The sequence below is a fragment of the Micropterus dolomieu genome, linkage group LG08, assembly GCF_021292245.1.
Source record: "Micropterus dolomieu isolate WLL.071019.BEF.003 ecotype Adirondacks linkage group LG08, ASM2129224v1, whole genome shotgun sequence".
In the NCBI taxonomy this organism is placed as follows: Eukaryota; Metazoa; Chordata; class Actinopteri; order Centrarchiformes; family Centrarchidae; genus Micropterus; species Micropterus dolomieu.
Genome location: NC_060157.1, coordinates 9,789,709 through 9,812,081, shown reverse-complemented (window position 1 = coordinate 9,812,081; position 22,373 = coordinate 9,789,709). Strand labels below are relative to the sequence as shown.

Genomic DNA, 22,373 nt, shown 5'->3' with positions numbered 1-22,373 from the left:
AGGGTTCTCAAACTTATTTAAAACTTGAATGTTAAAACATTTCCATAACTTCATACTCAATTTTTATTGACTGTACTAAAGCGATGCTCCAGTGAAAAATCTCCAAGACACTGAAAATGTATTTTACTGTAGGCTTGAATAATAAATAAAGATGTTTTCTCTGAAAAGTGGAAGTTAAATTTATAGGCATCATGAGGCGATTTCAGTGAATATATTTTAAGAGAGCTAGTGTGTAGTCTTTACAACAGATAATAGCTGGGCCCTTGGCAACCCATTCATAATATCTACCAGCCCATGGGAGGGTCACAACCCAGATTTTAGTAAGCAATTCTGTAAGGAATCAAACCACCGATGAAGAAGCCTGTTGTTTAATTGCAGTTTAATAGGAAAGATGTGTTGCACCTGAAGTGTTCACATGGTAGTGTCCAGTGCCATCTAGTGGTAAGAAAATAAATGATAAACAATCTCCAGGTCCGTGTTGAGGGTTTTGTTATTTCATATCAGCCGCTCAGGAAAATGTGTTTTTATTCAGCCAGTGAAGAAAAAAAGTGCAACCATATTAGTTCATAGAGCCATTACGAAAATTGTAGTGGTAGGAACAGCAGAATTTCTGGATGATATATGAATGAAGGCCATTACAGTTCCAGAGTTGCAGTAATAAAAACATTCATAAAATAACCATTATAAACACAAATGTTGATCTGTAGATATGTAGGAAAAGACTCTAACAAACTCATCCAAAGCTAAAATAATTTTTATCAATAATACATAATATATATACTGTATATCCTGCTGTAAAACCTCTGCAGTGTCATATTCCCACATCCACTAAAATAATCATAGTCAGCAAGTTAATTCATTTGTTTCATGTGCTGCTATCGTTCGGGGTCATTTTAAGTTGTTCCGCCTCTTCACAAGTCCTCATCTCAGCCACAATCTGCCTCCGCTCCTCATCCAGTTTCTTGTAGTTGTAGTAATGCATGATGAAGAAAAATATGCCAGGCACCAGCATAAACACTCCACATGCGTAGTACATATATTTATATTCCCCGAATATATCAACTAGAGCTCCTGAAAGACAAAATGCACACTTCATTGTTCACCAATTTATACATTCATAAACTGAAATAAAAAAAAATTAAAACAATCCTAGTCTCCAATATTGATTTACCTGAAATTGGAGGTCCAAGAAGCACTGGTCCACACTCGATAATGGTAACAAGTCCAACAGCACTGGAGAAGCGATGAGCTCCAACAAGGTCCATCAGAACTTCAAAGAGCAGTGCAGAAACCATCCCAAACGCCAAACCAAAGAATATAGCATAAACAACTAGACCCACATATCCATTTGCCAGTGGGCATAAAAGGTGGCACACACCATTGTATGAAACTGCAAAACTGAAAAAGTACTGGATCCGTGGCCTGATCCATTTTGTGTTGCCTATGAGCCCAGTTGCTGGTCTGATAAACATGTCCACCAGAGCAAAAATAGAGAGCAAGAAAGCTGCTGAATATTCATCAATCCCTTGATGTTTGGCGTATGGAGCCAGAAAAACCACAGGCGCGAAAAAGCCAAAAAACATGACTATATTACCAATGAGATAAATTAGGAAGCCCCGGTGTCTGAAAAGTGACAGATCTATGAATTTGTGCACAAAGCCATGACTCCTACTCTCATTTTGGTTTTCCTCAGTCAGAAGGTTACCTGACTGTGCACTGCTGTCTGCAGTACCCGCTTCCTCAGCTGCTGCCCCGTTACACTTTGGTGGGTCAATCTTTCGTTTGGGTTGGGCATTTTTGTTAACTGGTCTCATCAAAGCACCAGCTACACAGCAGTTCAAAACAATGGATCCCAGAACGAGAAAGCTCCCTCTCCAGCCAAAAGAATCAAACAGAAACTGATTGAGAGGAGCCAGAGTGAACAGAACAACTGGACTTCCTGTCATAGCGAGCCCGTTCGCCAGTGGCCTTTTGACCTGGAAGTAGGTACCTATGATCGTTAGGGCCGGCTGTAGGTTGAAGGCGAGGCCAAAACCTGTTGAAATAAGATAAAAAATAAGATGATCCATAAGCATAACATAAATAATGGATTATGCTTGGATTATATGTATATAAAGTAAAAATCTGTGATGCTGATGTTGCATTAGAAATTAAAATGTAAAGACAAACGTTTAACGTTGCAAAAGTTTACTAAAATGCTGATAGAGATTGTACAAAGCTTGGCCAATAGCCCAAGCCCAAACAACCTTTTGCACTGAATTGTGAGACACTTTTTTTTAAATAGACCAAATAATAAATTGATGAATTGAGAAAATAATCTGCACATTAATCAGAAATAAAAAATAATTGCTAATTGCATACCTAACTATCATTTTTAACATTATATTTTACATCCATAGCTGCCGGATTCCAAGATAAAATCAGGCAACTAGTTATTTTCTGTCACACAGTAGGAGGAGCATCTCTACTAGATTAAAGTTTAAAGTCTGAGAGGCTTGTTTGCTCACTGTTCTGCATAATCATGTGGTCTAGCATGCGTGTGTGCACATGGGGATTTTCTAAATGCCTGATTTAATAAGGTCTAACCCAAGTCTATGTATTGTTATGATTGCACCATTTTAACAGGGCATTGATATTTCATTGTGATTTGAGTAAAATCTTTACACATGGCACAGAATGACCCGACTCAGTTGCACAAACACTGGATTGGCCCTGATAATCAAAAAACTCCTCCTGAATGTGAGTTACGCCACAACCAGCGTCCTCTTGTGTCAGCCAGTCACAACCAAGCAACGTAAAGCAAACATTACAAAGAACAACAGCGTGAAATTCCTCAAAATCTAAATAAAGTCTAGCTTATCCAAAATGGTTATTAATAAAAAAAAAAAACAATAATATTATTTACCTCCAATTACTCCGATGCAAAGATACAGATGTATGATAGTACTGCCAAAAGAAGCAAGTACCATGGCAGCGCTAACCATGACCCCACCGACCATAACCACAGGTCTGCTGCCATAGCGGTTGACAAGTATGCTGCTCACAGGTCCTGTATAGAAGAGAGAAATATCTTATTTTTTTGATACCTTCTTTCATTGAAGGTTTAAAATGGAGACAAAGAATTGATAAATTTACTTTACTTCGTCAAAATGTTCATGGAATATGCTGTCAAATTTTTTAAACTGTATAATGGATACTGACCTCCTGCATACATAGAAGCGAGCATCACAGAGGACAGCCAGGCAATCTGACTGTAGGAAACTGAAAAATATTCCTGAATTTCCTTAAAGTAGATGGTGAGGGACTTGGGGAAGGCATAGGAGAATCCTATGGAGATGAAAGCACTGAAGACGACAGCCCAGCCCCAGCCTCCATCTGGTGGGGTGTAGCTTAGATTGGTTGCTGCTGCAGGGGGCATGTTCCATTCAACGGCTGGGTAGTGAGAACAGGAAAAAGAAATCAACAGAGTATAACGACTGCACATTTTCAAAGCAATGTTATATGATCACATAATGCAGAACTTGTCTCTATATCTTGCTGCAAAAACCAACTGCCCTTCAGGGACAAGTAAACCTTGAAAGTTGAAGTTTACCTAATACATACATTCTACATATCACAATATCACAAGAGCTCACCTCTGCACTATCCTTGAAACCGTATTGCCCAGGCTACAAACCCTGTTGTTCTACCAGGCTGTGGTTTTTTCCCTCTGAGAGACCCTGCTGTAAGGCCTTTGATCTCATCACGTGTGCTTGCATAATAAATACAAGTGACCACACACAAACAAAGCAATAGCCCTGCTATAGACTGATCTCAGGACATATGATTGGAAAAGCTAAAATTAAAATCAGAAAAGGCTAAGTACTAATGTCTGTCAAGTAAAAATGCAACCTTTTGTTTTTAATCTGTTTAAAAAGTTTTGTGTGTTTTGCTGAGGCACTTTGTAGTCTGTGTGTGTTTGTTTCTGCTTGTGTGCAAGTGCTGGGGGTGATAAATGGATAAAATCATGTATCACGCTATTTCATGAAAATATATTCATGCCATGAAATGGTCAATTTCACAGAAATTCAACTGTTTAAAGATAAAATAAGCAGATTGGAGTGTTTTTGGTTAATGTAGTGAATTAAATACCTGATATATCAAGGTACTTCATCACACTGCCACAGAAGTCATTTTAATGCACTATTGCCATAAAGTAGTCTTGCTCATTAATTCATCTCCAGCAATGGTCTAATACAACCACTGGTTGACAATGTCATATTGAATTCCATTTAGCTGCTTAGATTTCACTGTCAGACTGTCATTGCTTACTGAGACATTGAATTTAACCGAGCCATTGTTACAGTATAATGTTATTAACACCTGCTTTTCCCACTATGACTATCTATTGAGGAGACCAAGGCACGTCAAGGGCTACATCCAAAGTATTTTCCACTTTTCTTAACTTTTCCTGTACACAAAAAATGTGTGTTCTCACAAGGCTGAAAACAGGACAGGGTGTGTGTCATGAAAGACGTCTTTGATGATATGCTAAGTGTTTCTCCATAGAGAGCGGTAATTTTGAAACAAGAAGTTTTCTGTCCATATTCTGAGATAAATTAGTATCTGCGTCTGCCCAGGCTAAAAAGACCACCTCATCATTTTAAGAGACAACTTGTTTTGTTAGCATTCACCCAACAAAACAGTTGGGTATTGGCAACAGATGTGCTGTCAAAGCCTCGTGGGAGCTTTGGTTGTTGCTGTCTTTTATCTTCATTAAAATGATGAAGCACTCAAATTGTGTTAGCCATTACACCCATTTAGATTGGAATATGAACATAAAACCCAGTATCACTTTTCAGCTATTCAGAATGAAGAAGAATCATGAAAAAGGCTTATATAAATATTGCTAGCCAACAGTGATGGAAAGTAACTAAGTACATTAACTCAAGTACCGTACTTTTTGAGGTAAGCTACTTGTACTTAAGCATTTCCATTTTCTTCTACTTTCAGATTGATAAGATAAAACATAATAAATTCTGATGACTGAATGACTATTATATTATAGATTAAGATTAGACTTTCTTGATCCCTGGGCTGACACTGAGAACAGGTTTTTGATGGGTGACTTTGACACATGGTGTGAGCAGAACCATCTGCAGCTCAACATGACAAACACTAAGGAGCTGGTTGTGGATCTAAGGATAGCCAAGGCACCAGTGACCCCTGTTTCCATCCAGGGGGCTAGTGTGGACATTGTGGAGGATTATTAATACCTGGGAGTGCACACTGACAATAAACTGGACTGGGCCTAGAACACCCAAGCCCTCTACAGGAAGGGTCAAAGCCGTCTCTTTTTTCTGAGGAGGCTGAGGTCCTTCAAAATCTGCCAGACAATGCTCAGGATGTTTTATGAGACTGTTGTGGCCAGTGCTATCCTATTTGCTGGTGCATGCTGGGGCAGCAGGTTGAGGGTAGCGGATGCTAACAGACTCAACAAACTGATCCGCAAGGCCAGTGACATTGTGAGGGTGGAGCTGGACTCTCTGTCGGTGGTGTCAGAGAGGAGGATTCTGTCCAAACTACATGTCATCTTGGACAATGTCTCCCACCCACTCCATGATGTGCTGCTCAAACACAGGAGCACTTTCAGTGTAAGACTCATCCACCAAAATGTACCACAGAGCACCACAGGAAGCCGTTCCTGCCTGTGGCCATCTATGACTCCTCCCTCTAAGTGGCTGACACTTAGAGGCTGACACTACTGCTATTTATTCAGTATTACTGTTCATCATAATAATTCTTTAATAGCATATTGATTCTTTAATAATGTAAATATAGTAAATACCCACACTCGTTTATGTTTTTCTTTATATCTTATATTTATACTCTCATATTTATATACTCTTTATTCTACCTACTTTCTATTATTATTTTTCTATTTCAGATGCCTTGATAAGTGTGCAACTGTGACAAAAGAATTTCCCCTAGGGGATCAATACAGTGTTTCTGATTCTGATTCTTAAAATTAGTTACATATTTACCAGCTGCAACCTTACAGTGATGCTTGCACAATCAATCATTACTTTAATTAATCTGAAATTGGCTATTCTTCATAATAACTTTCCCTACATACAAGTGTATTTTGGTGCTATTATCTTTGTGCTTTTACATAAGTAACATGCATGACTTTTACTTGTAACAGAGTGTTTGTGGCAGGGGCTTGTATAGACATTTCAAACACCTGGAGCTGAGCCCTGAAGAGAGGAAGTGATCTGTGTGCTTTTTTTTTTTAGAACTGATTAATGAATTAGCTAATGGTATCTTTATACAGTACTCTGGGTTTGATTTAATCCAGGTGAATCCAGGTGAAAGAATTCATAAGTGACATTTCATAAAGTGACTAATGCAAAAAGCATAGGCCTATGTAATATTGGATACAGTACTACTAAATGATATGACTTCGGCTTTCTACTAAATGACCTAAAGTGCATTTTCTGTGTGCATACTCTGACAGCTGTTGACTTCACACTTTTCACTTATACAAACATCTTAGAGGAAATATCCATCTGAAGTTGACTGTCCAGTCAGTCACAAAATTAACAAGGTTTTTGACAACTAATGTTGTGTTTTAATTTTACACTGCGTGTTTCTTTTGTTCTACATGTGCTTACAATATGTAATAGTGAAAATAGTGATAAATATATACTAAAACTTAAAGGGAACAAAAAAGCCACTAGGGGGTGTCAAAAAAAACTTAACAAAATACAACTCAACAAACTAACAGAGCATAATTCTATAACCGAAAATGAGGGTGAAATAAATACTATAACAGGATCCCCAACTAAACATGGGGGTAGCACTGACCTCTAGTGTGTTTTTTCAGAAAATACAACATGTGCAGTAAAGGGGTACCCCAGTCATATTGGCCCTTCTCCTTAACTTTGAAATGATGCACAGTTGAAACTCTAGATTTACAAGTTCCACTAATTTAGTATTTTCAAAATTGTTAGGCTAGTATTAATAAGTTTAGACAGTTCTTAATTTTCATTAAAATAACTTAACTGACTACAATATCTACATGCAGCCTAATATGACATTTTGTCTTAAAAGTGTTTCTTTCTTTCTTCTTTAATCATTGAATCATCATAATAGTGCACAAGTCAATGCTGCGCTGTTTTTTAATAGAGCCAGGGAACGCTATTTAGACATTAGGAAATCTTTTCATAATGTCTAAATAAAATTATTTAATTTCAGAATTGCGTGAAAAGCGTTTTTAATGTATTTAACATCGTACGTTACACTCGCCATTGAACCAAATGTTGTTAATACAATGTCATATATTATAATTGGCTATTATAAGTTTACTCTTCATAAATGAAATAATATTCAACGGGACTAGTAACCTCTAACCCCCACAAACACCCCCGTGGATAACGTTAGCCTGCTTCTTCCACCGCTGCCAGTAAACTTACAGATGCCAATTTATCTTGAATATGGACAGAAAACCTCAGTATGATGTTTCAGGTTTCTCAAAATACTAACAAAAGATATTCCCATGTGAGAAACAGAATACGGTATCTTTAAACATCGGGGCTGGGAATTGAGCTTTGTTCTTGTTCCACTCACATTTAAAGTAATGTGCAAGTAAAAGGCAGCAGAGTGGGACCTCAAGCGGCAGCAGTCACACACTCACCACGCCTCGGATTAATGTAGCTGGTGTTACTAAATTGTAGATTTTCAGTTCGTATGAATTTAACTGTGTTTTTCTAAACAGGGAAATGTGAGGCGCGAGATAACATTTGCTGGACACTAAAGTCTTTGTATACCGTTTGTTTTGAAAAACGTTTGCGCGTGACCTCTGTTAAGTTACTAAACCGCTTGTGTAACACTGCGTTTTGGCTGGCAACGTTAAAGTCATGTGCTAAACGTTGTGACTGTTAGCTTACTTAGCTATATCTGCGTAGCTACCTAGCTAGTTAGTAGCCGGTGTAGCTAATCGCGGGTTCGCCGTTGAGGTTGGTTCAGTGCTTTTGCAGATGTTTAACGTTAACAAAGTGAGAATATGTTTGACCTTTTTGCCCAGTTGTGTAAATTCAAGGGTGGCAGTAAGAGTGCCACCAGCCCTCCGCAGACACCAGCATCGCAACTTCAGCTCTGAGTCTGCAGATGTCAAGGTAACTTAAGCCTCTCTGTGTGAAAACGTTACTGACTATATTACCAAACAGTTCTGATTTTATTTTGTAATTGACTTAATAACATAACTGCTGCAGCGTTGGCAGGATAGGTAGTTAACGTTACTATAGGCAAACTTTGTTGGGTTTTTTGTTTTCTGTAAGCTGTATGCTTGTAGGCATGGCTGTAACTTTTATTTTTTTACCAGCTGCCTAACTGCCACTGTGCTGATTATAAAAAGAGATCCTGTAAGTCATTGTAATGAGAAGCTTTATCAAAATAATGACATAGTATCTCAATAACAAGAAACCTTCTCAAAATATTGGCCATCTAAAAAATGACTTAGTTTGTCAAAACAATGACATAAGATACTAACAGATAATGTTATTTTGAGATACTGTGCATTATTATTTAGAGATGCTAAGTCAATATTTTGAAATTGGTAAGTCATTATGTAGAGATGCTATGTGTCATTATTTTGAGAAAGTATGGTGGAAATGGGCATATAGCTGGATGTTGAATGGTAAACGTGCCCTGCTGAGAGGCTTTAGTACATTCAAGTGGTTGAGTAAGTGGATTGTCATTTTTGTGGCTGCAAAAGACAAACAGAGTAGTAGGCTGCATCTGGTCTGTCCATGGGAAAACAGTCCGACTGCATGCAGTCATGTTCAGTGCTAATATTTCTGATGTGTTGATTTTAGCATCTAGCTATGCTAGCAGTTGAGTACTTCCTGTTTAAGCAGCTTGTCACCTTAAAAGCTCTGAATCTGGAGCACTAGGGCTTAGCAGCAGTTTGTCCTGTCCTGAGTTATCCTAAATTGTAGCGTTAACTTAAGTTCCGCAGCAAAAGTTAAGACTGACACGTATGACTTACCATAAGTGGGCGAACATGTTAATATAATATTCATTTAACATGAGTTTCTTTTTATCAATCGCTACTTTTGATTTTTCTGGTGAAATGGATTTCATACCACTACACGTTAACTATACCAAATAAATATTGAAGTAATTCGCTGTTGTCTTTGAAGTAACATAAGCACTGATAAAATATTATCCTGTTAATCAGGTAATCCCTTGTGAAACTGAGGATTGTCATTTTCATTTGCTCTCATTTTTTATTCATTAATTTTCATTAATTCAATTGTCTTGATTTTTAATTTTCTGGACATTTCAATTTAATTAGTGTAATAAAAAACAATAAAACTTATATGGTTGTAATATGAATAATTTTGGCTCTCATTCCATTTTATGTTGAGCTCCAGGGCAGTATAGTTTTCACACTATTATTTATTGTCCCCCTTAGACAGAGCAGCGGTTGTCTAGAATTAGTACTGGGACAAACGTGGCTCAAACACTTTGTAAGCCATATTTATGCAGAATTAGAGATCAATATTTGTACACAATACAGTAAATATTGAAATGGTCTCAGTAAGACTGGTTGTCAATAAATGCCTCAATGTGTTATTCACCAAAAAAAACATTAAGTTACTAAAGAGGCCACTTCACTGTAGTAATTGTGCACTTGAATGAGTGAAATGTCCCAGTTGTCATCTCTCCCATATCATGCTCTGTTTCAGGTGCTGTATGATGGGCTTTGTCCTATATGTGTGACAGAAATCCGTTTCCTCCAGTTTCTGCAGAGGAACCACCCTGGGAAAGTAAATTTTATCGATATCTCCAAGCCAGGATATGATGGAGCAAAATACAAGGACATTAGTTATGAGATGGCCATGGAGGAAATGCATGTAATTGATGAGAAAGACGAGGTAAACTTAGATTCCATTGACTTTACTAGGATTGTAATATTCAAGTTGCCATTTTGGATTAATTTAGCAGATTAGCACATATGTAGTATTATGTGAGTCCTTAACCACCTGTGTATTTGCAGGTTCACTGTGGGATCCCAGCATTTGCAGTCATGTACAGTGCAGTGGGCCTTGGCTGGTTGGGCCGCTTAATGATGTCACCACTTTTGAGACCATTTATGGACAAGTCCTATGCCATCTTCGCCAGGAACCGCTTAAAGTGGACTGGACGTGGGGAGGAGTGCACCACAGGACGGTGTGAAAAGAAAAGACACTGACTTGAACACAGAAAAAATAACAAGTTAATTGATGAACTGGATGAATACGACATGGTTTGTCCTGTTTAACCATTGGTTTATTATAAACCCTTTCTGGAAAAGTTTGAAGACAAAGATTAAATATGTATGTTGTGAAACCATAATTTAATGCACAATTTCTTTACTTGAAAAACTCGGATTAAACATTCTAGTTAATTCACTTAAAGTGATGAAAACATCTACTAAAAATGATCCAAAAATGAAAATTATGACAGTAATAGAGATGTTGATTGCAATATAACAGCAAAAACACAGTCCTACAATCTACTGGAAATTCCCTGAATATTACAAATTTATGTAGAATGTTTTTTAAAATGTTTAAAATGGCTCAGTGATTAACAACATTTTCTCAGGAATTATGTGATAATTAATCTTTGTATTCTCATCATGTAGAACTCTGAGCTTTGTAGCTTTGTCTGATTGTTCTTCTTGTAGGAACACTGGTAAGATGACAGATGAGCAGACAAAAGAAACTTTAGATATCAAAAAAAAGATATACTGCAAAACACAGAGATAATAATGGTGTACTCTATATAAGACATGTCATACTATGACAAATACACAGTACAGAGAAAATCAATGAAGCAAATACAGTCAATTTCCTGTCCCACGCAGCGTATCAGATAGGTTCATTCAAAAGCACATACAGAACCAAACTGTCAAGAAGCTGCCACTAGATGTCATTGTAAGTCTAAAATAATATCAGCTGTGAGAGTGAAATTGTTCCTTAGGAATTATGTTCTAAGGCAGTCATAATGATTAACCTCATTTCAGTTGCCAGATATATAACAGATATAAGCAGAATGATGGGTTCAGTTGATTCTTATAGAACTGGGTGAAATCTATTTCATGTGTCAGACAAAGGAAACTCAACAAACAAAACGGACTTAACTGACATAATATTTTTCAGTGATTTACTCTTGGCAAATAATTCCTGTGTGCGGGGTGGACCAATAACAGACACAGTTTTTAATCCCACAAAAACCTCTAATGTCGTATGTTTCATCAATGCATTGTAATGCAGTGCAAACAGTGTGTGCTTGTCAATGGTTATGAGTTGTGACCACAGGACAGTGATGTTTGCAAAACACTGATATAAGGCAGTGATAAGATTTTTAATTAAAATGACCTATTTAATAATTACAGAGTACAGTTTTTACTGGGTAACAAGGCAGGAACAATTGTGTTAGAAAAGAATATGTATTATTTATAGTATCAATTATAATATTAAAAAAAAAAAATTATATAGCTAGATAAAAAAACATGATTGTTTTGTTATGTAGGTTATGTAAAATGAAATTAACTATTCCATTGTTCACTCACTTTTAATTACAGTATTGTTTAATGAATTACAGTATAGTTACGAAGTATGACAATTAAGTACTCCCTTGTTCAAGCCCTTTTAAATGTAACTACAGAGTAGTTACAGGGAATATTAAAAAATATTACCAAGGTATTTTTAACTAACCCAAGTGCCTTTTCATGACATAGCTGGTCATACATTCTATGCAAGGCCCTCTGGAACTCTTAATTACTCAACATGTACAGGGTAAATTAAAAAGTAGGCTACTTACAGTGTAATTTCGTTCTAGCACCCCCCCCCCCAGGCTCCCATACTTCACTTGTATCTACATGTATTTTTGTGGAAAATACTGTATAAACACTGTAAATTTTGGTCTGTAATCTAAAGCTTAACCACATTTTATCATCAACTAAAGCATCAACTAACCAAGGAAGACTTGTAGTTGTTTTGTATCACATGTTGTGGTCTGTGTAGTTTCTATGAATTACAGAGCAGGTGACCAGTTTCCCATCCCTATTTTGAGGAAGTTGTGTGGTGCTGTGACTCAAGGAGCAGCTAACATCGGCTCACTGAGCCCCTTAAGTTATCACACCCCTCACTAATTTTAGACTTCCAGTCCCACAGTCAGCGGTGACAACACGACTTTAAGCCTGTGTGGTCTTACAAAGCATTTGTCATGCTTGTCCACTCCCCAGTCCAGCTCAACCAATGAGATTAAAGTAGTGCATGAGAGAAGGGTTGAATTAAGTATCAAAACACAGTGGAAATGGTGCTTCTGAAAGTGGTGTACTGGATTTCAAAGAACAGAAAATTGGTTGAAGAGGAGTTGTGAAAACAGAAGAACTAGGTGTTGTGTTTCAGGTAAATCATCAGTGAATTCTTTCGTCATATTTTTCCTGTCAAGGTTAGAGTAGCTATAAGCTACTTTGGTTCATGACCTTTCCCCTCTTGAGTTGAAAACAGCCATAGTAGATGTTTGACTATTGCACATTCAAGCTGTTTGCCTTTCTCTTCATGAAGGTACCATAGTAAGTGTTGAATGCATTATAATTTACATAGTATAAGTACACTCTTATTTGCTAGGGATATGAGAGCAACTACAGGCAAAGGCAGTCTTGTGTTCTCAAATTTCAATGTCACATGGCAGATGCAGATCTATTGGCAGAATGTAAAGAAGTATTTACAGGCCATGTAGACGTATTTGTTTTGACATCTCATGTTGCATTTATGAGGGGACACAATACTAGGAAACAGGGAAGTGCAAGGTTGTTGTGGAACATAATCACGCTGAACTCTAGTTAATTGTTGCCTGTTTACACAAGTGACGATGACTCTGCTCTGAACAGACATATAGCTGAGATATTGATATTGTAAAACTTACATTTTTAAGTAAATTTTATTTTTTTTAGTGTCACTGTCAACATAAATTCATTAGAATTAAGCTCAAAGCCACCACTGTGCCAAAATACAGCCTCAGAGAGCTGCTAGCATTGCTGTCTTAGTCTTGTTCTAATGTGTTTGTTTTGTGCATTTTCATAGATTCCTGTTGAAAATGCTGCTGTGACTTAAATCTATACAAGCACAAGAGTGACTTATGGACTTTGATTGATTGCTGCTCACAACATTAGGTCAAACATGGTTTGCTACTTTGGCACCAACTTGTGTTCAAGTTCAGTAAACAACACTTTGAGGTCATACTGCAAAATTAGGTACCTAATGAGCCTTCTCAGAAAGTACCCTTGTCTGGCTCAAGCACCACACTGCCTGGACCTCTACAGATATTCACTGCTGCCACCTCTTCATCTTACCAGATGTACAAGAAAAGCTACTCTTAAAAATTTAGGCCACAGTCATACAAGCTATGACTCTTACCACTTCCTCAGAAATTTTACCAAAGAAGTGAAACATCTCCAGGTTGTGCGTTTTTACTCATCCTCCAATAGGAATACATGCAAAGCTGAAGCTCCAATTGGGATCTTTGACGTGGCTCAGGACAGTTCAACAGGAGGATGTCTAGGTCAGTCTTTTAATCAATTGTCCAGACACATTAATATTTATTTCAGGAAACCTTTATCAGAAAATGCTAATCTAGTTGTCACAACTCCAGAATATTTTAGCAGGTCACAGAGGCGTAGTCAAAGTCAACGGGAAGCCAGAGAACGAAATATGTCTAAGGCCAAAGACACAAAGCAGACCTTGAAATGCAAAGACAAACAAGCGAGCTTGGGAACAAGGCCTTCAACACAGGGAAATTCTGGAATGCAACTATTTCACATCAGCTCTTTGGCAACAACATTTGGTGAGAGTTACAATTATGTTGCCAATCACATAAACTCAGTCTTCTCTAGCAGTTCCACAAAAGTTCAAATGCAGGAGAATTTGGAAACCATGTCTTCTACCAAAGGGACAAATGGGCGGCAGAAGAGGAGAAAAATGCAAAACACTTGCATTATAAACTCTCCAGAAGCTGAAATGTCTCAAGTAAATTTGTGTGCTGGTCAGGCAACAGTGGAACCTAACAATGTTTCCAGCAGCTGGGAGGAGGGCTACCTTCACTTTGCAAGACACATCAATAAATACTTTGGTGCCAAGGTTACCAATGAAGTTGACCAAGATCAGAATAAGAGAGGACAACTTCCTGTGGAAAAGAATACCACTTTCAAGAAAGACTTTTCAACACAATCTACTTCACAAACTCAAGGTGCCAAGTCACAACTAAAGCAACAAGAACCTATAATCTCTCAAACTGGAGGCCCTTTCCACAGCAGCCATAATACGACTAACTTTGGGGAGAACTATTTCCAAATGTCTGCTTACATCAATCAGTATTTCAAGGGACAAAGTGGATTGGATGAAGACATTGATGGTAATACCCAAATAGAGATGGACCCTGGATCTGCTACCTATAAGAGACTGGGGACTGTATCCCTTATGGACTGCCTTCGCCACCCCACAAGTGCCATTCCTGATTTGATGGGTGCTTATCTAAAGCTGGGCCCCTTGTCCCTGGCTGGTAAGGCCAAACCTGCCATGACTTCACCAGAGACAAAATTGTTTAAAAAGGTAAGTTGAGGTTTAAGTTCAGTAATGCCAAGTTGATCAAGATTATGAGAAAATGAAAATATACCGAAATTGGTCTTCGAATCTACAATGACCCTTTTTATAGCATTAACTGACTTGTCTCATCTCATCATCACTTAATCTCATTCTCCAAGATGGTACAGCATTGCAGATTATTTTATTTGATATAAATATTAGCTATTGCCAAGGTCACCCACAGATTGTAAAGAAGCTAAAACACATCAAATTAAATCAAACTGTTATCCAAATGTTTGTAAGTAATTTCTGGCAATGTTATCTCAGCTTGTCCTGAGTCAGAGACAGGCAGAGGAAGTGACACGAGGGTTGATCACATGCCTGGCACAGGCTCCATCTCCTGACGCTCTAACTGCCTGCTTGGAGGCACTCAATGAACACCTTATCCGCTACCCCTCATGCAAGGCTTTAATGTGGCAGGTCTGTTGGAAGTGAAAGAAATGACATGACATTTGCACAAATTCAACGAACTTATTTGACCTCAGTGAATTCTTAAAGATGTTTTTGTTTACAGGAGAAAACTGCAGTCAAATTGTTGAGAAAGCGACGAACCTACAGAGACAGTCAGATGCTTCAGAGCACCTTAAGAGAAACCTTGGCTCTAATCGGCTATGTGGATCAAGTCAAAGGTCCTGGCATCAGAGTGCTCTCAATTGATGGTGGTGGCACAAGGTAACTGTAAGAAAATAGATTATTAATGAATTACTGCCCTTCAACAATCTGCATGCTATACACAGAACAAGAGCTGCAATTTAGGATTATTTTCATTATCAATTATTCTCAACTTTTTTCTGGGTTAATCGATTAGCTGTTTTGCCCATTAAAAATCTGAAAATAGTTCTTGTTACATCTGACCAACATTGCAAAATCCAAATATAAATAGTTTGCAATATAGTCAAAAGACTATAGAGAGGTTGACAGCTCTCTCATTTGAAAAGCTGCAAAGAATTTTTGCTTGAAAAAGGTCTCGGAAGATGAATCTATTATCAGAACAGTTGCTGGTTAATTTTGTGATCGACTTATCAGTTTTAACTTAACTAATTGTTTCAGCTTAACCCAGAACCCGGTTTAAGATGGTCTCTGTCCTGTGTTCTGTATAATATGTAAGTATACTGTCTTTGCCTTTTCCAGAGGTGTTGTGCCTTTGCAGGTGTTAAAGCTACTGGAAGCTGAGACAGGCAAGAAGATCCACCAGTTGTTTGACTACATCTGCGGAGTGAGCACAGGTGACAAACAACAACAAGTACAGAGACATAATGTATTCTCAATAACATCTGGATGCTTCTCCGTCTGAATCTATAATTTCGTGTCTCACTTGTGTGTCTCTGCATGTTTTTATTTAAGGTGCTGTTCTAGCCTTCATGCTGGGTCTGGCCCATTTTTCTTTAGAGGAGTGTGCTGACATGTATCGTCGTTTTGGCTCTGAAGTGTTTCGCCAGAACCCACTGGTTGGCACAGTGAAGATGGGCTGGAGTCACTCTTACTATAACACTGAGACCTGGGAGACAATACTACGGTATGCACAGAATAGATTCTAACAAAACTATACAAGTGCTTCAGTGAAGGTAGTGAATTCTCAGCATGTTAATAATAAGACAGCAATGCAATTTGATCTGACTGAATTTTCTTTTTTTAATCACATTTAGAGAAAAGCTGGGAAAAAGAGTACTTGTTAAAACGGCCAGAGATGAGTCAAGTCCCAAGGTAAGAATACCACCACGGTTATTGATTTTATGAAATTTTACAAAATTACCATCAGGCTCACAGCACTGATAAAATACTGTTGAAATGATGAGGTTACGGCTGCTAAAGTACAGCCCCCTATCTTGGTCAGAATACAATTAGAACCAATTGTTTTGTTTCAAGCATTAAAATTGCAGTTTTCACTGGTTTTGTACAATTTTCACAAATGGTATTGTTGGTATCTGCTCAGGTTTCAGCAGTCAGCGCAGTGGTAAACTGGGGTACCAGTCCAAAGGCCTTTGTCTTCCGCAACTACAACCATAAACCAGGCTCTCTCAGCCGCTACGCAGGTAGCTCAGGCTGTCAGATGTGGCAGGCAGTGCGAGCATCATCAGCTGCCCCAGGATACTTTCAGGAGTTCCCCTTACAAAGTGACGTCCACCAGGTTGGAAACTGCTGTTGTTTCTGCATTTAAGGTTTTCAATGGAATCAAAATGATGTAGCGCTGGGAAAAGTCAATGAAATAGAACAGCAAGGCCCTCCCCAGCATTTATAGATTTCTATTTGGATCTTCCCATTGACGAGGAGAAAAAATGCAAAATCCTCTCTCCCAGTAACTCAGAATTATATAACTGTAGACAATTAGTATAAAATAGTTTGCTATTAAGTGCATAAAGATGATGACTTTGATGTAAGACCTCACCTGCTCTCCCCAAAAAAGATTTAGACAACTCTCCCTTCCTGACTGATGTTTCTATAGTTTTGCGTTTTGTTAGTGTCCTTGTCACTACTGATAGCATGCGGCAGTACCTGCAGCCCATTCAGGTTGCACAGGTAGTCCAGCTTCTCCAGGATGGCACATCCATATGTGCCGTTGCAAGTAGGTTTGCTGTGTCTCCCAGCACAGTCTCAAGAGCATGGGGGAGATAACCGGAGACGGGCTGTTACACGACGAGAGCTGGACAGGGCCATAGAAGGGCATCATCCCTGCAGCAGGACTGGTATCTGCTCCTTTGTGCAAGGAGGAACAGGAGGAGTACTGGAAGAGCCTGACAAAACAACTCCATGAGGGTGACATGAGGGCCAGAAGTCTTCTAGTGGGATCTGTGCTCATATCCCAGCACCATGCAGCTTGATTGGCATTTGTCAGAGAACACCACAATGGGCAGGTTTGCTATTGTTGCCCCGTTCTCTTCATAGATGAGAGCAGTTTCACACTGAGCACATGTGACAGACATGAAAGGTGTCTGGAGATGCTGTGATGAATGTTATGCTGCCTGCGACATCATCCAAAATGACTGATTTGGCAGTGGTTCAGTGATGGTCTGGATAGGCATATCGTCGGAGGGTCATTCAGACCTCCACATGCTAAGCAATGGTATACTGACTGCTGTTAGATACCGGAATGAAATCCTCAGAGACATGGTCAGACCTTATGCTGGTGCAGTGGGCAGTGGGTTCCTCCTGGTGCAGGACAATGCCCGGCCACCAGATCTGGGAGGAGATCCCCCAGGACACCATCTGCTGTCTCATCAGGAACATGCCCAGAAGTTGTCAGGAGTGCATACAGACACATGGGGGCCATACACACTACTGAGTCACGTTATGAGTTGCCTTGATCAAAGTCCGACAGGTTGGATCAGCCTGTGATTTGAGTTTTTTACTTTGATTTTTGGTGTGATTTTGAATGCAGACCTCAATCAGTTGGTGATTTTGGTTTCTATTGACCGTTGTTACGTCATTTTGTTCTCAACGAATTATACAGTGTTCAGTAAAGATTTGGAACTTTTAACTTTTATGTTCATTGAGATATGATGTGTGATTAAAGTGTTCCCTTAACTATTTTGAGCATTGTATATTATGTGGGTCACGAAAGTTACTGCGACTGAGACTGGCGAAGAAGCAGTGTACCTGAGTATCGGTAAAATGACAATAAATCCACATTAAACGTTAAGAAGTAAAACACACCAGATCCATGCTAATGAAGCTGGCTGCCCCTGTCTGCATCACCTTAACACAATATAAACAAATTGCTCCACATTTGTTTTGTACTTAATACCAGTGGTACACAGACAGGACAACAATATGGATCAAGTTAGCTGGTGAGCATTTTGCAATGGATAACATTAACAATTGGTCGGCGTTAGCAGGCAAGCTAACATTATCTAACAAGCCAACAAAAAACAAAATCACAATATATTTCACATGCTTTGCAGTAATGTTAATTTACCCGTCAAATAGGATGAAAGCCAAATCTGGGTCGGATTTTATATCCAAAACATAGCAGAGGTCTCTCCATGACTCAAATGCGTTTCTGATGTTGACACGTTTTCACCAGATGTCGATCTGATTCCCAACTTGGCCCGACGTTTGTTGTTTTTTATCCTTACGTGGAGGTTGTGTTGGAGTCTGTAGCTGGTTGTTTTTTGGTGTTAGCGGACTCCATTTTGTTAGCTGCAGTGTTGTTGCTGTATGTAGATCAGTAGGCAAGGGGCTCGGGAGTGCACATGAACGTCACAGCCTACACAAGCCAATGGATTTCATAGAAAGTCTGACCCGATTTCTTCATATAGGAAGCAGCATACACATTGTCAGAGGTAACAGAGAAAGCCGACAACGGTTAATTTTTATGTGAGGTTACAGCCCTTTCACAAATAGGCAATAGAAAATTGATTCATTTCATTGAAAAAACTACACATTTGCCATTTTAAGTTAACTGCAATACAAAAATCAGAATATGGCTCTGTGTTTAGAAAGGGCTTAGAGTGGGTTAGAATTTAACAAAATACTTGTCCTGTACACTTTCAGATGATTTCTGTGTTTTTGTAGGATGGAGGAATTATCCTGAACAATCCCTGTGCCTTGGCTGTCCATGAGAGCCATCTATTATGGCCCAACCAGTCCTTCCAGTGTGTGCTGTCCCTTGGCACTGGTCGTTATGACAACGCTAAGAGGGGACCTGCCACCTCAACCAGCCTGAGGGCCAAAATCAGCAACCTGATCAGCAGTGCAACTGACACTGAAGGGGTCCACACCCTTTTGGACGACCTGCTGGCTCCAGACGTGTACTTCCGTTTTAACCCCATGTTGAGTGCTGTGGTGTCCCTTGACGAGAGTCGGCCTTCGGCCTTGGATCAGCTGCAGAGAGACACCCACAACTACTTGGAGAGAAACCAACCCAAACTAGCCAGGCTCTGTTTGGTGCTCAGGGCAGAGCGCTCAGCTGTAAGCAGAACTAAGGACTGGATGAGTGAGAGAGCCTGGGAGATGAAGCAGAGATGGGTGTGAGTAGGTACAATATGAGGTATGTCTATACATAGATTCAAGGTATCCCACGGAATGAACAAATCAAAGTTTTAAAACCACGAACCAGTCTGCCCATTCTCCTCTGCCGCTCACTGGATATTCTCTTTTTTTCTGAACGTAACAATTACCAAGCCAGCTACGTAGGTGAGTTGTATTAAGTTTTGTACTTATCAGCAGAATGCATCAGATTTAGAGGAGATTGAACAACCACCATTATAAAAAAGATTTTTCAAATCAATATAAGACAACTTCTAGAGGAACAAAGAAGGCAAATAGTTGCTGCTAAGCTTCATCAAATTTGTCTAGGCGTTTGTATCACAAAGTGTTTCTGCCGTTTTGTCCACTTCCTGTTATACATGTACTGTATGTTAGATGATGTCAACATGCCTTACATATAGCAGTTAGTTTGATAATCGTGAGAAAAGCACTTTTATGCACTTTATTAAAAAAGATTGGTGTAATGTGCTTGTGACATAATTCATTATCTGTTGCACTCCTCAGTGTTGTTAACTGGATATATAAGCTATAAATCCTACTTTCGTGTGACATTACAGCTGATGTAGTATATTATTGTGCTATGGGCATTTGAGTATTTGTTTTGAATAAATTAATATTTAAGAATACTATTTCTTGTCACTATTCCTTGTCAGGCAAATGTTTATCCATTACTGAACACGACCAGCGCTTTTCCTCTAACCAATAAATAAATCACCCTGGTCTTGGCAAATGATGATGAGAAGCCATCCAATCACTTGAATGTGATGGGTTAAATCCCCCCCATGTGTCTGGAAGCTGTACCCTCCCTGTCCACAATAGACTGACTTTGTTTCAGACAGAAACGCTTTGTGTGTGAGAGTGTGTGTTCGTGCCAGCCACAGTGAAGATACAAGGTCAGTAACCCACCCCCATCTAATACACTGAAAATCAACAGCACACATAAAAAAAATACAAAACAAATTTGATTTCTTAAGTAAGCTGTAATTGATTAATGCTAGATAGGATTTAGACACCTAAACCTAATCCACCAACTAGTGCGTGACATGACAGTTCTGTTTTATTCTCCCATCACAGTGGAGATGACGTTATAGTTTTGTGTGGATTTCACAATGGATTTATTATAATAGGCTTTTAGGCCTTGTTTGCCTGGTGTGTGACCCAGGCTCGGGACAGCCATCCTGATGGACCACACGAGCCTCTGTTATTTTGCCTGTCGCTTGCTTTAAGATGATGGAGTGACAATAACCAGAAACTGCTGCTAGAAAGGTGAAGCTCATTGTGAAGATGATGTGAATCTGCTGTGACAGAAGATGAGAAGGACGTAGGAATCAGCTTTCACTGCAACAAGGGGGGAAAAGGGACAAAGAAGCAGAGAAAAAACATTTAAACAACACTCAAAGGTAGGACCCCTAACATTCACCAATTATACTATGTTTAGCTAATTCTGATCATTAGTTTTTGTAAAAAAAAGTAAACTGAATTAGACCACATTATTAAGACACTTTAGAGTAGCATAGAGTGTATCACCATGTGAAGGAGTGCTTTAGTACTTGTAGCTGTTGTTCAAGGCGGCTATCAGTGGAAGTCAAGGTTTTAATGATGTCACAGTCTTGTGAGAGTTGAGGAGTGGGATGGGTCTACAACTGCATCAGCAGATTTGTAGGAGAGTGATCACAATATTGTTCTGCTCTCACACCACCTATTGATATGACTGACATGAATTTGAATCACTTTTTGTGTCAATGTTTCATTGACCAATGTGATGTGCATTTGAACGTATGAACATCTTATTTTACTATATAATGTTAGGAAACTCAAGGCTCTAAATATCCATCTGTCTTTATATTTTAGCCATGCTAGCAGCGTGGCTCTGTGGATGGCAATGATGGTCCACTGCTTCTGGTGGACCAGACTGAAATATCTTGACAACTATTTAATGAATTGACATGGCATTTTGTAAAGACTTTCATAGTCCCAAGATGATGAATCCTACTGATTTTGCTGATCCCCTGACTTTTCCTCTAGCATCACCATGAGGTTGACATCTGTGGTTTTGAGTGAAATTTCAACTGTAGGTTGAATTTCCACGAATTGACCTAAGTGATCAATTGTAATATTTTGTGTATATGTTTTTTTGGTGATCCCTTAACTTTTCCTTTTGTGTCACCATCACATCAAAATCTTAATTTGTTTACTTTGGTTTATGAACAAATACCTGCAAGTGGCATTCCCATCAGCCTCAGATGTATTTTGTGTTCCGCGCTAACTGGCAAACGTTAACATGCTAACACACAAAACTAAAATGGTGAAAATGGTACATATTATACCTGCTAAAAATCTGCATGATATCATTGTTATTGGGGGCATGTTAGACATATTGTGACATAAGCATATAGCTCAAAGCACCGCTGTGCGTAATGCGGCCCTCACAATGGCTAGCATGGCTATAGACTCTTATTTTTGTTACAGGATGCTTTTGATGAAATGTTATGTTGCTGTAGTTTACCGTTACCTCACCATAAAGTCCGAATCACAGTTTAGTGAGACATTATTGTTTTTATAGCATAGCGGCGATGACTTAATGTAGCAGTGTTCTGCTCAACAGGAGTTTCTCTCCGGTCTCGGATGTGCTCACCCTGATGCAATGACGTCGAAGTGCAGATGATAAGTGCTCTGAGATGAACAGGCAGCTTGTGCAGTTGAATTAACCTT

General features: G+C 38.9%; 3 protein-coding genes across 8 annotated transcripts; 2 read left to right on the top strand and 1 right to left on the bottom strand.

The window, feature by feature from the left end:
• Nucleotides 1-364: 364 nt before the first annotated feature.
• On the bottom strand, nucleotides 365-3,418 carry slc16a7 (solute carrier family 16 member 7). The gene is made up of 4 exons (XM_046055212.1): nucleotides 3,202-3,418; nucleotides 2,906-3,049; nucleotides 1,172-2,035; nucleotides 365-1,071 (listed from the first exon to the last, which is right to left on the bottom strand). The coding sequence occupies exons 1-4, from the start codon at nucleotides 3,416-3,418 to the stop codon at nucleotides 866-868; spliced, it is 1,431 nt and encodes a 476-aa protein (XP_045911168.1). The 3' UTR covers nucleotides 365-865.
• A 4,280-nt stretch (nucleotides 3,419-7,698) lies between these two features.
• On the top strand, nucleotides 7,699-10,380 carry LOC123975090 (uncharacterized protein At5g50100, chloroplastic-like). 2 transcript variants are annotated; one of them, XM_046056244.1, is made up of 3 exons: nucleotides 7,699-8,156; nucleotides 9,786-9,920; nucleotides 10,043-10,380. In XM_046056244.1, exons 1-3 carry the CDS (start codon nucleotides 8,019-8,021, stop codon nucleotides 10,235-10,237), a joined length of 468 nt encoding a protein of 155 aa, XP_045912200.1. In that variant the 5' UTR covers nucleotides 7,699-8,018; the 3' UTR covers nucleotides 10,238-10,380. The 2 variants fall into 2 exon arrangements, with proteins under 2 accessions (XP_045912200.1, XP_045912199.1); XM_046056243.1 differs by having other exon boundaries at nucleotides 9,732-9,920.
• Nucleotides 10,381-12,323: 1,943 nt separating this feature from the next.
• On the top strand, nucleotides 12,324-20,287 carry LOC123975087 (calcium-independent phospholipase A2-gamma-like). 5 transcript variants are annotated; one of them, XM_046056239.1, is made up of 10 exons: nucleotides 12,324-12,440; nucleotides 13,119-13,596; nucleotides 13,697-14,642; nucleotides 14,943-15,095; nucleotides 15,190-15,347; nucleotides 15,807-15,901; nucleotides 16,020-16,191; nucleotides 16,322-16,379; nucleotides 16,609-16,803; nucleotides 19,188-20,287. In XM_046056239.1, the coding sequence occupies exons 2-10, from the start codon at nucleotides 13,589-13,591 to the stop codon at nucleotides 19,644-19,646; spliced, it is 2,244 nt and encodes a 747-aa protein (XP_045912195.1). In that variant the 5' UTR covers nucleotides 12,324-12,440; nucleotides 13,119-13,588; the 3' UTR covers nucleotides 19,647-20,287. The 5 variants fall into 5 exon arrangements, with proteins under 5 accessions (XP_045912195.1, XP_045912194.1, XP_045912192.1 ...); XM_046056238.1 differs by having other exon boundaries at nucleotides 13,687-14,642; XM_046056240.1 differs by having other exon boundaries at nucleotides 12,342-12,440; nucleotides 13,523-13,596.
• The last annotated feature ends 2,086 nt before the right edge of the window (nucleotides 20,288-22,373 follow it).

Excerpts from the sequence above, each read along its gene's own strand:
- slc16a7 (XM_046055212.1), bottom strand. The coding sequence starts at position 3,418 with ATGCCCCCTGCAGCAGCAACCAATCTAAGCTACACCCCACCAGATGGA. Across the intron at positions 3,050-3,201 it reads CGCTTCTATGTATGCAGGAG|GACCTGTGAGCAGCATACTT; the intron begins GTCAGTATCCAT and ends TCTTCTATACAG. Across the intron at positions 2,036-2,905 it reads TTGCATCGGAGTAATTGGAG|GTTTTGGCCTCGCCTTCAAC; the intron begins GTAAATAATATT and ends TTATTTCAACAG.
- LOC123975090 (XM_046056243.1), top strand. The coding sequence starts at position 8,019 with ATGTTTAACGTTAACAAAGTGAGAATATGTTTGACCTTTTTGCCCAGT. Across the intron at positions 8,157-9,731 it reads CTGAGTCTGCAGATGTCAAG|GTGCTGTATGATGGGCTTTG; the intron begins GTAACTTAAGCC and ends GCTCTGTTTCAG. Across the intron at positions 9,921-10,042 it reads TAATTGATGAGAAAGACGAG|GTTCACTGTGGGATCCCAGC; the intron begins GTAAACTTAGAT and ends GTGTATTTGCAG.
- LOC123975087 (XM_046056236.1), top strand. The coding sequence starts at position 13,215 with ATGGTTTGCTACTTTGGCACCAACTTGTGTTCAAGTTCAGTAAACAAC. Across the intron at positions 14,643-14,942 it reads AGACAAAATTGTTTAAAAAG|CTTGTCCTGAGTCAGAGACA; the intron begins GTAAGTTGAGGT and ends ATGTTATCTCAG. Across the intron at positions 15,096-15,189 it reads GCAAGGCTTTAATGTGGCAG|GAGAAAACTGCAGTCAAATT; the intron begins GTCTGTTGGAAG and ends TTTTGTTTACAG.